Source organism: Aptenodytes patagonicus, chromosome 2 (assembly GCF_965638725.1).
Source record: "Aptenodytes patagonicus chromosome 2, bAptPat1.pri.cur, whole genome shotgun sequence".
Taxonomy (NCBI): domain Eukaryota; kingdom Metazoa; phylum Chordata; class Aves; order Sphenisciformes; family Spheniscidae; genus Aptenodytes; species Aptenodytes patagonicus.
Genome location: NC_134950.1, coordinates 22999549 through 23017530, shown reverse-complemented (window position 1 = coordinate 23017530; position 17982 = coordinate 22999549). Strand labels below are relative to the sequence as shown.

At 38.1% G+C, this 17982-nt stretch overlaps 1 protein-coding gene across 2 annotated transcripts in view; it reads right to left on the bottom strand.

Annotated features, from left to right (window-relative positions):
• The window catches only part of AZIN1 (antizyme inhibitor 1), a 28077-nt gene continuing 10095 nt past the window's right edge, over positions 1-17982 (bottom strand). The window contains exons 3-12 of one of the 2 annotated variants that reach the window (XM_076329310.1): positions 13821-14018; positions 11576-11749; positions 11133-11305; positions 7427-7561; positions 5571-5652; positions 3659-3733; positions 2365-2530; positions 1690-1808; positions 1304-1518; positions 1-673 (exon numbers count right to left, since the gene is read on the bottom strand). In XM_076329310.1, coding sequence (XP_076185425.1) covers positions 562-673; positions 1304-1518; positions 1690-1808; positions 2365-2530; positions 3659-3733; positions 5571-5652; positions 7427-7561; positions 11133-11305; positions 11576-11749; positions 13821-13922 — 1353 coding nt within the window. In that variant the 5' untranslated portion in view covers positions 13923-14018 and the 3' untranslated portion in view covers positions 1-561. Of the gene's footprint in view, positions 674-1303; positions 1519-1689; positions 1809-2364; positions 2531-3658; positions 3734-5570; positions 5653-7426; positions 7562-11132; positions 11306-11575; positions 11750-12741; positions 12895-13820; positions 14019-17982 lie in introns of those variants that run through there. The other variant, XM_076329311.1, reaches the window with a different exon arrangement.

The window sequence follows — 17982 nt, the reverse complement described above, 5'->3', positions numbered from 1 at the left end:
TAAAATCTACACAAAGTTTTATTGCAATCATACAAGGGATACATCAAGGGTCAAATACAACAAATACTATGATGCAATTTTACATTTATTAAACTACAGTTCAAAGCACAAATTTACACATTCTAAATACACTAAACATCTAATGAAGTCACACTGGTCTCCCACTGACATTTGATATATCTGGGCGAAAGACAATAACTTTACAAGACTGTTCTAACAGGAATCCTTAGTATAAAAACTGTGTACTTGTATGTAAACTGTTGAAGAACCCAAGTGATGGGTTTCCATCTCCACTAAGTCATCCATTTTGTTGCATATTTAAACGCTCAGGGGTTGAATGAACTTGATTTTAAATTTGGACACGATTATCTAACCCTCCCACCCCCCAGTGAATTGTAGCTGTAGCTTGTTTTGCCTGGTCCCCATTAGCTATTACTATTTTTTCAAGTTTTGAAGAGAATGAATTGAATTCAAGATTGTTCCATTTCTTCCACACTGGAATGTTGACCAGACAAACTACAGACTTGCAACTGCAGGTCTAAATGAAGCGTTAATGCCTGTTTAAGCTGCAGTGGAAAAGCGGTCTTCTGGGCTCAGCTGAATGCAAGAAGGCACAAAGAAGAAGTTCTTCATCAATGTGTCTGAAGCAATTCCAGCATCTTGCATCTCATCCCTGCAGCAGAAAGGGATGAGAGTTTTAATAGTGATTTCACATATAATTCCACATCAGAAACCAGCCTTGAATATAGCATTTGAGGTCTGCTGCCCCTGGATAGGCTGGCCCCAGTCTCAGCAGAAGGGAGAATCAGCTACGCAAGTGCTTGGCAGGCACAAAAAGGCCAAGACTCTCCACCAGCAGAAGCACAGGGCCCTGCTACCTCGGTATTGGCACAGGTTACTCAACTCACCATCACCACAACAGCGTTACTGCCCTTCCTGCCTACAACCATGGTACTAACATTGTACACAAGTTGCAGTTACTAGTATCTGGAAACCTCAACAGCTGATGTCGAGCAGCAAAAGACTATTACTCAGCAATAACTACCACTAAACTCAGTCCACATTGGGTACTTTGCTTTCCTTTGTCAACCCTAAAGCAAGGTAGGCATTTTATCACAGCACTACAGTTTAGCCTTAGCAAAGTCAGACAGAATAGTTAAAAAAAAACACCTAAAAAAGCACACTCTTGTGCTCAGTTGCATCTTCCTGTATTTGCCATCAAATATCATTTCTATTTGGCTGTAAGTGTACACTCTTGAAGGGAGTGAAAACAATCTTGCCACTAGCAAGAGAATTTTCTTACCAGTCACTGAAAGACATCATGTAGTAAATCAGTGGCCTCTGATAGTCGTTAAAGGTAGACTGTTCACCTAAGGTACCGGAACCCATGTTACCAAAGATCAGCCAATCTCCAACGCTCAACTCAGGAAGAAGACAGTTTTCCACAATTTGATCAAGCTCATCACAGGATGGACCCCAAAGGCTGCTTGCGAACAGAGGCTCATCTTCCTTGTATTTCTATATGGAAATGATCCAGGTAATTCAGGCTTTAGTTTATTAAATAAGAAAAGTTTCAAATATATATAAGGATGATTTCATAAATTATATAGTTATATACATATGAGGTGTTAAATATATATAAACCCCATACGGATAATAAGGACTATCTCTGAAGAACACAGGACTCACCTTGTGAACCTCTGGGATAGTATTCAGTTTCTCAGACAATTTACTTGCAAAAGAACCATAAACACCATCATTTATGTAATACGTAAATACTGGTTCATCATCATTCCTGGTTTGCTCCACTGGAAGTAAAAAAGAAGAAGTTGTCTTGCGTGCATTTTTTGTCATAAGTAGTCCTTTTGCAATCTAACTTACATCAACTGCTCTCTCCTGACAAGGGGGTTCCGTATATACTGGAATGGGAGAATTACGAGCAGAGTAATCTGTATGAGACCAGATTATAAATTCAGTTGTAACATTAAGTGTGAGGCTTAATAAAATTAATACTTTCAGTAATAATCAGTGTTAAGAATATAAATCCAATTTCTGCTTTAGCAGAGAAGCAGCTAGCTCTATACATTTTTCTATGTTCTTCTAATACACCTTCTGTAAAGCACCCAATATAGGTTTAATCACTGAGAAGTCAAACCTAGTAAGGAAACAAGTGCCACATAAATGTAACAAAGAAAGTGAGATGCACAGATAACATATGGTCAGAACCCAAAAGGTGGATTACAATGCAATTACATAAGGGAATGTATTAAACATATGCTGAGACAAACTAGTCTGTCCTGACTAAAAGAAGTGGGCAGTTATCTGTACCGATTCATAATATGTAAAAGATAATACAACCCTTACCTCCAGAAGGAAGAAGTTTATCATACTCAGCAGTCTTCTTTGCAATTATGTTAACTGCTAGTGTAAATGCAGATGAAACGTAGTAAAATCCAGGCTCTGCAATCACATTAACACCAGATTCCTTAGGAAAGTAGACATCCAGCAGTGGCCTGATGACATGATTAACCTAAGAAATTTAAGTCAGAGGTAAGACCAATGAAACTCAGCTTATGTATACATCAGATACACACACGTTCAGTCAGCAACAGTTCTAGGTAAGCACACCAAAAGCTTACTCTGTTCCTCTAATCTCTGACAAGTGCCCTTACCAGAGGTCCAAAATTTACCCAAGTGTTTAAGAAAATAGGTCATTCTGCTAAACACTGAAGATTGAGTACCATGAGTCTGAATTCTACACAGTCCCTCCTCCCAACCAAAGTTCAAGTTGTGGTACACTCAAAACTGCACAAGTAACTTCAAAGTTTGTCCAGCACAACAGATAATAAAAAATTACGTATGAATCCAGAAGAACAAGGGAAGGGCCTTTTTGTGACCAGTTCTGAATACTATCATATTAGAAACAGAGTGAATTATTTAATACCGATGCTCAAATCTTAAGCCAGATATTTGAAGGTAAACAAGTATTTTGGACAAGTAACAGAACAGTTAAAACTAAGAAAGGAAAGCCCTGACTGTTGTTAGTAACTTCTCATTGAATCACTTTCACTGTCCTACATTCAAGGAGTTTGTCTTTAAGACAACATAACAGTGTGAACAGGTTATTCTGTTTTGTGTGCTACTGCATATTAAAGACCCCATTTAGGCCAAATCGGTATTAAGAGTTTTATTTAAGGCTAGCCAAAGCAAAGATAATACCAAGACCTTTAGTCTTCAGTTCTAAAGCAAAGTACCAGAAACTTTCATACAATAGCAGTATGGTTTATGATCCAAAGCATGCTAAGCAGTCCTGGCCCAAACCATGCAACAGAGTAACCAGCTGGACAACAACAGTCAACTGCCAAAAAAATTGAATTACTACTGTTAAGGTGGCTTAGGATAGTAATTTAATCTGTGACATGCTTAAGTCAGCATTCACCCAATATGAACAGGATTAAAAAAATAATGATCACCTCCAAGGACCGATTACACTACCCATGATAAAGAATATAAAACTAATTATTCGAATCTTATGAATTACAGTCTAACATGGAATTTAGACTAGATTTCAGCTATCAATGTTAGTTGCAGTTTGAAGGTTAAACACTTCAACTTCCTAAATCAAAATTACAGTTTCAACTTCCAATACATTGCATACCTCTTCCAGCTGAAGTTCTGAACCTGTGAAGCCCCCACCAATATCCAACATGTTCATCTTAAAGCCAAATTCTTCCTAAAATGCATAGACAGAACAAAAGTACACAGACAACTGTAACTGTAAAAATATTTTTTGTTGCTCCTTACTGTGGTTGTTTTCTATGTTCTTTTGAGCATATTTAGTGAAGTACATCTAATGAGGGAGTCATGGCATAGTAAAAATTAGTATAGCTCCATTAAACCTAGTAGTAATAGCATTAGGATGTCAGAGGCTGGTCACAGAATTCTCAAGTGTAAGTCCCACAGCAATGTCAACTCCCGTCTTGTGGCATTTGCTATATTCAGACAGTATTTGCTGAACAGGACAGTGCATTCTGACAAAAGAAAGTTTTAGGAATTTACAGCTATGTATAATGCAAGTCTTCTGAATAGTGCTTACATGACAGGACTGCTACAATGAATTTCATAGAATGGTTTGGAAGGGACCTTAAAGATCATCTAGTTCCAACCCTCCTGCCATGGGCAGGGACACCTTCCACTAGATCAGGTTGCTCAAAGGCCCATCCAACCTGGCTTTGAACACTTCTGGGGAAGGGGAATCCACAACTTCTCTGGACAACTTGTTCCAGTCCTCATCACCCTCATAGTGAAGAATTTCTTCCTTATATCTAATCTAAATCTACTCTCTTTCAGTTTAAAGCCATTGCCCCTTGTCCTATCACTACATGTCCTTGTAAAAAGTCCCTCTCCAGCTTTCTTGTAGGCCCCCTTTAAGCATTGAAAGGCTGCTATAAGGTCTCCCCAGAGCCTTCTCTTCTCCAAGCTGAACAACCCCAACTCTCTCAGCCTTTCTTCACAGGAGAGGTGCTCCAGCCCTCTGATCATCTTTGTGGCCCTCCTCTGGACCCACTCAAGCAGGTCCATGTCTTATGCCGAGGACCCCAGAGCTGGACGCAGCACTCCAGGTGGGCTCTCAAGAGTGGAGTAGAGGGGCAGAATCCCCTCCCTCGACCTGCCGGCCACCCTTCTTTTGATGCAGCCCAGGATACAACTGGCCTTCTGGGCTGCGAGTGCACATTGCTGGGTCATGTTGAGCTTCTCATCAACCAACAACCCCAAGTCCTTCTCCTCAGGGCTGCTCTCAATCCATTCTCCACCCAGCCTGTATTTGTGCTTATTTGCACAAATGTGAATTTGCACAAAGATCAGTGAGAACTTCAGCTTTGTTGCCCTCTGTGTGCTACCAGTCACAGCTAATGCACTAACTGCAGTAATAAGAGTAAAAAGATTTGCAGCCTTCTCTATTTAGTTTACGAGTTTCTCATTTATAGGAAGGCAGATGTTCAGAGAAGGGATTCTGGAATTTTGCATTATGAGAAATACACATAGAACATGTAAGACTCGCATGAGTCATCCGAAGCATCCAACAAATCCATTCTTCCTCATCCAGATTTGGATACCCCCCCCAACGAGACACCTTCATTTCTTATGATGCTTAGTTATTAATCTCAGAAATCACATGTGCCAAGTTAGTGGTTACATCACAATAAATGCCAGCACACAAATGCTTAATATTTTAATATAACTTAAAAATGTCAACTGTGTATTTGCAGGACAGATCTGAATTTCAAAAAGCCTTTATCAAAAGTGGAAAACTAATTTTTCATTTGAAAATAGCATACAATGCTACTGCCTGTCAATGCGACAGTATTCATTAACCTTTGCCCACAATTAGGATTATAAAGTTTGTTTTACCTCTACCACACGTCTCACAATGAAGTATTTAATCCCTTACTAGAAGTTCATTTCCTACATTGATATATTTTGGCAATAACATAGTTGGCTTGTTAGTATGATTAGAATAGAATGGATCCTCTACTGTAGCAATTGTATGTCTTTATATATCTACTTACAGCCATATCAAACACACACCGAGCATCAGATATAGCATGAATGTACATTTGCAGTTCCTTGCAAGAGCCTGAAACATGAAATCTGAAAGAAATAAAACCACAGTTAATACACCGAACCGTGCAGCTTTCAGACCAAGCAAACTGTTTCACCATCTAAAGCAGCAATAGAAGTAATTCATTCCCACATGGCTCAAGACAAGCTTGCATGATAATATAGTAACTGTGCCAAGAACAGGCTCAGAAAATGATTGCCTTCTATTCCATTGGATTTGTACTTGAGGTCTGTCTTGCTTTTAACGCTATGAATGTCCTGCAATATTCTCATCTTTAAGAAATAACAGATTTACTGAACCTTTCAGTCTTCACTATCAAAGTGGTTAAAATTTTTTCTTCAGTGGGTGCCAATGCTAACACAGTACCTGTATACAGTGTCTCCTCTCTTGTCCTACTTTGTGTTGCCTTGCCTGTATACCCTTTCTCCTGGACCATCCAGTTTTCTTCCCAACGCTAGGGCTGTACTGTGCACACTATTACTCTCTCCAACACTGGGGAGAGGGTGAGGAGAGGTGTGTTCCGCTGCCACCCTGTTCTGAAGCCTCTTCACCCCAGGCCAGGCCCTGGTTTCGTAGCAAGACTGAACAGGCTGGTGAGCAGGTCATCAGAAGCAGAGAAGTACTGATGCCTCCCACAAGCTCATGAATCCCCTCTGGTTCCTTGTCCAAAAGGTTTAAATAGTGCCATAACACTGGTAGTAACTGAGGTGCTGAACAAGTGCCAACATTCCCACAGGCTTCCGAAAGACTAGCATGGTCTGCTGGTTCTGGACAGACCATACACATACCTATCTGAGCCACGACATTCTCTACTCCAAGTCTATTCCTTTAAGGAATGCTGTCTGAGGCAAAGGTCACTTTTTAAACTTACTTGCATGAATCCACATGTGGATTTTTTTTTAAATAAAGAAAATGCACAAAAGCCATGTGGTTTTTGTTAAAGTTAGTTTAGACATTATATAAAAGAGGTACATTTTCTCAGTAGTATCATCTAATTTTTAAATACATTTGTCATTTGTAATGATTATAGTACATTTATGCTTTAATTTAACATCAATTTCAAACAGATTTACATCAAAACAATTGTGGTTTAAATCCTCAAAATCTGGCTTCCATTTTAAATACTTTTTTGCTGTCTTGATGACCCACCCTCTTTTACTTGTTTGGTTGCTTTCTTAAAACATTCATGAGCATGTGATACATTAATAGCTGAAGGTAGACAGAACAAAGACTTGTGCATGCATTTTGCTTCCATATAGTAAAATCTTTGTCAAACTTCAAATTAAAATACCACAGATCATTTGGAAGCTCTCAGAACACTAGGATTCATTCCTGCCATCTGCAAGTGAAGAAACTTATCTAAATATTATGTCTTGATATGATCAAAGAGTGACATAGGACCTAACTCTTAGAAAATCCAATCCCATGTTCATCTTGTTCAGTCTGTCCAAGCTATCCCATGCTATACTAGCGCCTTATTTATTGCTGGAAAAATACAAATCAAGTTACCATGGAAGTTCAAAAGCATAGATAGAAAACAGGGAAGGCTTCTAAACTTTGCTTTTATGCTGACAGAAGGATTTCTGATACTCTATTTCAAATTGCTTTGATGTCTATAAGTTACTTTGTTTCACACAATTTTTTTGCCTGGATATTACTTTTGGCTTGCATGATCCGAAAGTTTTTTTTTTTTAAACCCTGTAAAATAGTGTCAAAAGGGGAAAAAAATTCTTTTGTATTCTACATCTTGAGTACATCATACAAACATCTGCTCAGCTAGCAGAGAACAATAAAGTTACTCACTTGACACCAACTATTTGGACTCCCAACTCCTTAGCACATTCCATGAGGTGCCTACAGTTCTTCAGGGTGGTGCCAAACTTCATATTCATCTCCTCATCAGCAGTAATGTCTTCTGTGGCAATGTGCAGTAAGAGCCTAAGAGAAGGGGAAGATGATTGGGGCAGTTGGTTTACATCATCAGCACATGTGAAGCCTGAAGACTGTCAGAAGTGTGTTGATTATGTTGCCAGTACTCCAGCTCCATCGATGGATGAGTCAAGTGAGCCTAATAAAAACAATCCTGTACAGAGAAAAAACTAGCAATTAGGGGCTAAAACATGGAGCCAACAAGGACAAGGGATTTCGAAATGCAGCAACTAAGACTCTTTTGTAGCAGCAAGAGTCTGTTGAGTGCTGTAATAAAAGAGAATGTTACCTTCTAATAAAGTATTCTTCCTCGTAAAACCATTAAGACTGTAATATGCTTTTCCAATCTCTGTCCTCCTTTCTAGCCAAGAGGAGAGCAGAGATTCCCCTTCAGTCAGTCACGTATCAGATTTGGTTAAACTCAGCATCTGGAGAACACCAGGCTGACATATTGAAAGCACACCCTGGCCACATCCCTCCACCTCTGCTCCTGGCTGAGCACACAGACTGGGAATGGCATGAAGGTGTCAGTCCATTCCCTGCCCCTTCTTCTAGTGCACTTGTGGAGCAGGGAGGCAATGAGTATCATTCTCTCACAGTCTTATGCAGCGAGACAGCTTCCTCCCTCCAAAGTCTCATTCTAGGTAGATTTGGCAAACTGCAGTGCCAGTGTTGACAGTTTTCTACATTAAAGTAACACTTGAGCAGCAAAGACATGTTCACATCAAAACCTCTAGAAGTACACCCCCAAAACTTACGAATTCAAACTGCTGCCCACTAAGTCAGTCACTGGCTTCCCCCCCCCCAAAGATTAATTAGTTAGCCATTTGGTAAACTAAACAGAAGTTGTGTTCATGACATACATGCAGACTGCACAGAGCATGTTATAGTTAACCAAGATGGAGAGCATAAACAAGTGGTAGAAGCTCTGCACCCAAAGTGAAATAGTTCTTTTCTAGACATGCATAAGCAAAACGTAGCCTAGCCACTACAAAATACCTGTTGGCCTAACAGCTACCTTGACTTCTAAAAGCCCTTTCCAAATGTCTCATGTGTTTAAAAGGCATTTTGTAAAGAGCAAAAAAATCCTAAGTTCTCACACAGGTTGCCCAGCAATCCTTGTTAGTTTTAATTTATACCACTTCATCTTGAGGAACTGTGACTAGCCTCTCATTTCCTGCTTCTCCACTAGCACAGACAATTCTGTTCAAGAAACCTGTAGTCTAACAATATTTTGTAAAGCATTTGGAAAGAGTGCTAGATATAACAAAATTGTCCAAAGTTAAACTATTTAAAATGTAAAAAAATTTCAAATCCATAATACTATGGTTTGTAACCTCACATTAAGATTAGACAAAACCATTTCTTAAAGACATCCAATGTTAAATTTTATTGATGAATTGTTACGGCAGCATTGTGAGTCAAGAAGTTTTTCTAGTGCAAACCACTGAAAAAGTGCAATTCTGATTTCTAGAAATCTAATAGGATTCTTCTACCTGGGTTTCAGCCAGTTAGAGCAGGACTAGAGGATGATGTGTATGTGTTTGGGTTTTTTGTTTATTTTCAAGGAAGCATTGATACTTATAACAACCATGCCTCTACTGGAGCTTTTAGGGAGCAAGCAGCAGGTTCACCAGCAACCTTAGCAGTTAAACTTTGCTTGGAAAAATCCAAAGGTATAAAGAAATGAAAGACTAAGCACTCCTTTCTGACATTTCTCCTCTTTCTTTAAAAAATTTGCAATCATTCAAGTTAAAGACTTCCAAAGGCAGAAAAATCAATTACAAAAAGAGACCCACCCATTACTGAGTTTAGTGCAGAAAGTTACAAGAATTTTCAGAAAATGAGAGTGAGAATTACAGCTTTCTAAGCAGAATTTCCTCAGCCAAAGCATAATTAGCTTCATCTACAAAAAGACAACCTAGCTATAACAACCACACATAGGAAGAATAAGGCTATATAAAGGCTTTTGACTTTTTGAAACTATGCCAAGGAAGAAAACGTCAAAGTTTTAATGACCTGAATAAGAGAATTCTAATAAAAGAAGTAAACAAATCTCTACCCAGTAGGAGAGCTGGAGATCAGGTTTCTAGAAAATTTAGATGGGCAAATTGCAGTTCTTTTCTAGAAATTGACATTCTTATCCTTGGTAAACAGGAACTTTCTCAAGTATTAGACTACGGGATCCTTGAAAAGAACTTAAGAGTTTGTTTTTTCTAGCTCATGAAACTCCTTCATCCTGTCTCCCCGCTTTACAATTTCTCTAGCTCAAGAAAAATCTGCATCTTTACTTCTTCTAGATGTTGTCTATTATAATATCCACAGCAAGAGAAGCTGTTAGACTCAAGGAAATAAGTCAATATAAAAACTAACAAAACACTAAAACCACCAGTGATAACTGGTAAAACACTAATGATGTAAGAGACAGCTTTTAGCATTGCTAAGGCTTTCAGATGCATAAAGTACGTCAAGACCAAGATTTCACACAAAATTATTTATCTTAGATAACATTCTTTGCACAGGAAGTACTCTCCAGTATGCAAAACACTGACAGGCTTCCATGAGGGTGAAGTGTAATCACTAGCAACAACAATACTAATTCTCAAGGTAGTCTAAAAAAAAAACCAAAACAAAAACCAGGTGGGATGAGCAGAGTCTCCAGACACTGAACTGAGTAGAATCTTCCCAATTCTACAACTATGGCCACAGTTTCAGAAGAAGACATGACACTTTAATAAGGACTGTCTAGAACCAAGGGCTTTGTCAAGGATGTCAGGAATTCAGTTTCTTAGTGCACTCTGTGACATTTGTGGGAAGCTATACCTCATTAATCACTGGAAAGCACTGTAACATTCACTTAGGCTCCAACTCCAAATTTCTTAAAGGTATGGCCCACAGCCAAAGTATTCCTATGTGAAGGACATGACACTTAGTGACATGAGCACCTATCAGTCCAAAAGAGACCACGATACATTGGCAGCAATAAAACTCTCATATTTAACAACCAGAACATCAGCTTTGATCTGGGCCAATACCGAAATGAGTAAAAAATAGAACTGGAGTCAAATTTCTCACTGTTTTAATAGTGGGGAAATACCTGTAGGCATATTTAATAGACCTGCAGAGCATGCCCAAACCCTAAATGGGACCCAATACACATGCTCATTTGCTGATAGTCTCAGCCCTGACTTCAGCTGAAGCCACTAATAATCCAAACAGAATACCCTGAAAGAAAACACTGAAGCCACAACAGAGCAGGAGGAAGATGTACTTGCAGATGATGTGACAGACTTCTGAAGTTTAATCACTGAAACCTTTACATGAAGATTGCCCTATGAAATCAAAATGCAAGATTTCTCCCAAAACAAGGGCCTTACTATCATATTAGGAAGCTGAGACCCAGTAGGGAAAAAGTTGCAAAAGAGTTACCTTCAAAAGAAACATCAGAGAAGAGAAAAATAGATACAAGTGAATTGTATTAAAGAAGCCATGTACCTTGCTTGCAATTCAAACAACCCAGAATACAGGCAAAATTAAATTTCTACCACATAAAAAGCAAAACCAGAATTCTGACACTTACTTAGCATTTGGATGGTTACGTGCAATTTTCTTCAGCTCAATATCATTGTCACAAGTCATGATGTTTATCCCAGCTTTCGCTGCATACTTTATCTGAGAAGCTTGCTTGCAAGGATTTGTATATATAATGTTTTCAGGAGAAATACCCAGGTCTTGTACCAATGCCATTTCAGACTGCAAAACAGGAGCATACCAGAGTTAGTGCACTGGACTGTGTCAATCTTTACTGAATTTGTTCAACGCGCTCTAGTACTGGACTAAATAGTCAAATACACTAAAGAGAAAGCTATCCACTGCTGCTGGGGTGGAAGTATAGATTTGCAACAGCCAGTTGCACAGGAGTTCACAATTTAAGTTATATATAACCATGGCACTTAATACCAAAAAGCTGATTTTAAAACAGCAGACAGATGGAAGAAAATAAGGCACACAGCAAAAACTTACTTTACTGGAACATGCAAATCCAACACCAAGGGTTCCCAAAATTTCGAGTACACCTGGAGTAGAATTGCATCTTACAGGATAAAATGGTTTTATTGGTGCCATCACGTTCTGCCATTGTATGTTCTTCTTTACAAGCTTTCCAAGATCACCAACATAAAATGCTCTTTTTCCGGTCTAAAAGAAAGGAAAAACAGGAAAATAAAATGTCTGAAATTGTGGGTTTGCTGTCAAAACAAACAACCCATGAACAAAGTCTTACAGAATTATGTACATTTTTTTCATGCTGCTATTAACTTTTAGGTTTGACCTTGAACAATCCTCTTGTTTTTACTTTCACATAGTAATTTGAACTAGTTTAGAAAAAAAATCAAAGGGAATACCTACCACTTCAGAGATATTATGAATGCTATTTAGACAATATTCCGAGATTCCTGAACAAGAGATACTACTTAAATGCCAAATGCTGATTTTATCTAAAAATACAGAACAGGTTACAAATCTCTTCCAACTTTGTATTTTCAGAAGTCTGCAACTTTTTGGAGGAAGAAAATCCACTGGGATGAAAGCTTCCACAGTCTCAACGTAATTTATAGCTTATTATACAAGGAATAAAGTCTAATGCACTACCATTATTTTAACATCTAGCTAATAGCTCATTTCACTGAAAGTTTGTTTGATAGTATTTTAATTCAGGAAGTCAAGTTTGAGACTGTTATCCACATCTTGTGAAGCACAAAGTTCAAACAGAATTTTAAGAACGAAACTCAGTGTTGTTAAGGTTGCAGAGTCAAGTACATAATCTTCAAGAAAACGTACAGACACTTGTCTGGAAACTGTTAACAGTCCCACTTGTGCATCTGTTACCATAGTCTTTCTCGATATCAAGTCATGATGTGGATGTAGTGGATCAAAATCCAAACAGATCATTCTATATTTATTTATAATGTGCACTCAGTAAAACTCCTGTAAATGAATGGCCTACTGTATATCAATTAAAGACCATCACAAAATATATGATCGATCTGAATTAAGACTGTACATCAAATGTTAATTCTAGCACTTGACTTTCGCAGATATGAAATTATGTTGTGGCTTATTGTATACAATGTCTTTATTTCTGTTTAAAAAACACAAATAGAAATTCCATCGGGTGGAAGCATACTGACCCCCTGTACGGGTCACCAGCAGGAATGGGGTCTGGAGCTTTAGATCCATGGCACAGGCCTCTACCCCTTGAGCTAAAGGAGTAAATGAAAGCAGCAGGAGGCAGCTATCCTCTGTGAGCCAGCCAGTGGTTGGAGACATGACATGTTGCCAGTAGTTTACCTATTTATTTGCTAGACAGAAAAAGAATATTAGGAATCAGGATTTGGGAATCCTACACCTGTGTTCAGAAGGCCGTGGGATTTAGCTATTTGCTGTACTATAGTTGAGCACTTGCATTTGAACATTAGTTCTGCTAAACCAAGGGAAAAGTGAACAACTCATAGGTATGGCATATTAAGGATACAGCATCTGCTTAATAAAACTACTTTTTTTTTTTTTAAAAGCTCTTTCTACAATCTTGTCTATAAAACAAAGACTACAACATCTTCCTGCCTCCTAAGTGAGTGAAGCCTTATTCAATAAAACTATTATTGTACACATTTAAGTTTCTTTTCAGTAGATTGCCAAACCTTAATAGCTTTTAGACCAGTTTATTTTCTTGAAAGAAAAAAGGCAACACCTCACAATATGCTCATACCCATATTTCCAATGGAGAGAAGGGTAACGAGAAGATGTATAACCATACAACCGTGATTGACCACAGAAATTTTAAACATGGTTTTAAACTGGCTCAGCAAACATATTTGTATAAACTTTGGCATATTTTTAGGGAAAGAGCAAAAAAAGTTTCTAACTCAGCAATATCCACTTGCCCAATTTCAGGTTCCTGGTCTAAACCCCATCAATAATAAAATCTCTTCAAACAATGAGATGGGAACCTGTATTTAATTACATCAGCAAGACTACTTTCCTGCTAGCCACACTCAGGGAGGTAACAATTGGTGCCCAAATTTCCCCAACAGAATTCAGCCTGAGACAGACAAACAGCAAAGAAGTAGAATTAGAGGAAACTACTTTATAAGGTGAGGTTTAGACGACTGTTCCCTTCTTGCTGTCAGCTCATCAGTGCTAAATACCTTGACTTACTTTGAAGACTTAGAGAACTAAACCAGAAGATTTGGAAAACTTATAAACTTACATGAGTATGTTCATAAATACAGTTGTCAATAACATCTGCAAGAGTTGCTCCTTCATCCAACAGGCCAATGGAGTAATTTGCATCCTCAAGAAATCCTTTCATCTCAGCCGTATTCCACAAAGCCGACAGTCATAAACCAAGAAACACAAGGGATGGGCTTCCAAGCCTTATACCCGGGTCCTTAAATTATGCAACAAACTGTTCAAAGAAAACATAAATCAATGGGAAGAGAGGCACAAAGCATACTATGGCCACTATTTAAAAATTAGAAAGAGCTTTCTACATCTGATGTACTACAAACAGTAACACACACACTCTACAAAAATCAAATTTTTTTTTTTTTTTACTCTGTCCACCTCCATTTGCCAGGGATAAGGATAGTGCAATTCAATTGAAGCCAAGAATAAAATAGAAGCTGCGTCCTTTAAATCTGATACTAACTTAAAGATGACTAAGAAACCACTGACGCAAGACTGGTCTTGGGAAGCATCCCCGACTGTATGCACACTGATCTGTGTTGAGCTTACGCAAACTATGAAGATACTGCAAGTGTTGCATACTTGTACAAGCACCTCAGCTCAGCTATTCTTAAGTATAGCATCTTAAGTGACATTAGTATTCAAGTATGGAACTGGAAGACTGTCTGTAATACAACATTTCTGAATTTGTTAAAGAAAACTTGTAGTTTATCAATGTTAGCATTGATATTTGTTAGATTCACATATTTGTGTTAACATTCTGTTTTTTGTTCAGATGCTAATTTATAACCATTGCCTTCACACATTGTATTTACTAGGCATTTATTTTGTTGTTCTGTTCATAAGATTACCTACAACACTTAAAAAAATCTTCACTTCAATAGAGGTTAACAGAAAGAAGCCACTAGCTAGAAGTAGTTTTAAAAATTAAAATTAATCTCAGTAAGTGGAACTGGTATTAAAAGAAAGTAACAGTTATAGCCTAGCTTTATTTGCATCTTGTTTATCCTCAAACCCTCACTGCAAATTAGATGTTGATTCAGGTTGTCTTTTGGAAAACACTGCTTATAAGCAACAAGGTCCCAAGACGGAAAACATAGTTAAATATACACAGTCTTAGAATATGGATTAAATAGTCAGTCTCAAGTGAAAATCAGGAGACAGCAGAAAACTGCCAACAGCTGATTATATACATTCATCAGCCTTACTTGATGAACACAAAAATCTGTAGTTTACATTCCATTAGAGTTGTAGGTCTTGTTTAAAAGTTTATTAGTTTATAGCAACTGACTGACCAGACTTTTTTTAACTGTCATCTATGACTAACACAAGACTGATCAAAAACAGCCAGCTAACTAGATTCCTTCTTTACACAAACACCCAAGACTTTAATATCTCAAAAGAAGTTGCATAGTATTTACAAAAAAATAAAAAGAGATGGTTGTTTTCTAAAGCCACTTGTACTTGGCTTTGAAATAACAAAATAATTTTTCTAATTAAAAGTGCTGATAGAAACCAGAGACATTACAGCCGAAGGTAAAAAAAAATGCTTCACTAAGACTCTAAAAGCTAAGCAGATAATTTTGGCCTCAAATGGTCACAAGGCCATGGTATTAACTCTGTCTCATGTTTCTTCCACCACCCCCCCCCAGTCAAAAAAAACCCCCACACTTTGCAACTTAACTTTGGTTAACATTGTTAATATCAACAAAGCTACCTTTGCTCAAGCTAATACTAAGACAACTAAGCAGGAGTTGCTCCTGCTTGTCATTACACCCAATAACGGGGAATGAGCCAGCAGAGTTTTATGTGCTTTCTGCATAACTCAAGTATGCCACCTATGTTTAAGAGAAGTATTTACCACCAGGTGAATTTAACTCAGTGGCAGTGAGAATTTCCAGTTATATTCAGAAGTTGAATGATAAAGACAAGTACACTGGGTAAGAACACACTTGTCTCACACGTAAAGCGAGTCATATGCTTATTTAAGGGAATCCTGAAGATCCAAAACAATCATGAAAGAGCAAGATAATTATCACATTGATGTAAGGATTTAAGTAAATTACAATTATAAAAACAATGACTAGGTGGTAGACACTGTAATAGCCAGGAAAAACGTCTTCAGTCAGTCACATGTCAGTTTAAGTTTGAGAGTAATAGCTAAAACTCCTTAAAAAAACTACCACCAAACAAAAAAAAAATACAAGCTTGTGAACTAAGTTTGACTTAGAATCAGTGAAACAAACATGAGCACCACAGTCACGTTTACATAGCTACTGTCACCCTCTGAACAGGTACTTCATCAGTATTCTTGATTTGCTAGCTGATTAGCAAAGTCCTCAACACTTCACCTCCATAAAATATCCATGATTTCCAGGAGCAGAGTACCAAAAAGAGTTTGGTTTGTTCCCCGTCTCCCCCCCGCCCCGGAAAGAAAAGCTGGCATCAGCATTTTACTGAAAGTTTGATATAGTTTTGGAGCATTCAAAAAGTGAAGATCAAAAGAAGAAAAAAGCTAACAGCAGAGTTTAATTCTTTTAGCACAATTTCTTTACACTATGATTTAAACAGCCTAATGTTTAACTAAGTTTTAAAGTACTTTATGCATCCTCAGGAACTTGCTGGTTATGTAATAAACACATTAAACTTTTCTTCTACAATAATAGCTCTTTTGTTGTCTTCTTGCAAGAAAAATAATACCCAAAGAGAAGAATAAGTAAACCAACCACGGTGAACACATGCAAGAGCAAAGTGATTTCCATTTTCAGCAGATTATTCAAATGTAGCAGATCTGTTAACCATTCAAAAACCACAAGTTTAATCCTTTTGTGACACAGAGGGGTGTTAAGGGAAATTTTTCAAATTTCAGCTATGTTTTGTGCTGCTTCTAAATCGATAACATCTTTAGGACACATCTAATCTGTCCTATGACTTCAGAAAAAGTTCAGCAAAACTCAGTGGCAACATTTTGACACAGTGACTGTATAGGATGAGCTTCCATGATCCCAGTTCCTTTCCCTCTCCCCACTCACATTCAACCAGTAAATACTTTGAAGTACCTGCATGTGAGAAGTGACTGGGCTGGCAGAAACCTCACATCTGAGCTTCTTTTTATTGTTTATTCAAGTCGGACAAATTCTGTGTTTCTAATCATAAGCTCACAATTCCCTGACGTATTGTACAAAAAAGCCTGAAGGCAAAACTAAAGCATTTTAAGGATTTACTGTATATACAAGCATACCACTTAGATTTTAAAGTTTTGGTGGGTTGGGTTTGTTTTTTTTTTTCATACTACAAGGCACCTCCTACATTCTAAAGAGTGCAGATGGTCAAGAGTCCCTTCCACTGAATGAATGCACACCCCCGATCTGCCCTGCTGGCAGGTCTCAGTAGACCCAGCAAAACCAGTCACAGCACTGAATAGGTTTTTAGACTCACCAGACACACACCCCCTGCAGGCTAATTGCTGGTGCTTCGTATTTCAAATGAAGAAGCTCGATCTAAACAACAGCTAGCTTTTTTTCTTCGAGTCCTGGTTTCATCTGAGTTACACTGGAGTACATTTAAGCTAATTTTGTAGTACTCTTAAAAGAAAGGTTTTTTCATAGTTACTGTGGTGTCTATACGTTTCAGACAGAGATGACGTAGAAGAATACTTTACTCCAAAACCTGCCCTTTTACTTTTGGGGAGATCCCGTGGGGAGGAGGGGCAGAACTGGTTCGAGTAAAGCATGGGAGGAGGAGGCCTCTTTACCACTATCTCCCCCAAAACAACAACAAAAAGAACACTTATCTGGTTAAGTTAGCTTCGATAAAGGTCATTTCCTAAAACAGACCTTGTCTCTTGTAGTTCATTCATCCAAAAGCATCTCATGGTCAAGAGGCAGGGACGAAAAGGAATCCATGCTAGTACAGACTTAATAAAATAGCTTGCAACAACCCATAAACAACCTAGTATAACCTCTCTCAGGCTGCTAAACAGCGACTGCTTTTTCTAAGCATGTCCATGATGTCTAAGCTTTCTTGTTTAGCAAAATTCATCTAGCAAAAAAAGCTAATGTTAGCCTACCAACTTCCGTCCTCAGAGTCACAGCCCACTCCTCTCCAATTTCTCCTGCTCTAGAAGAAATTACATCTTTTCAGTCCTGTTGAGAACAAGATAGGGAGAATATTCTACAAAGAGA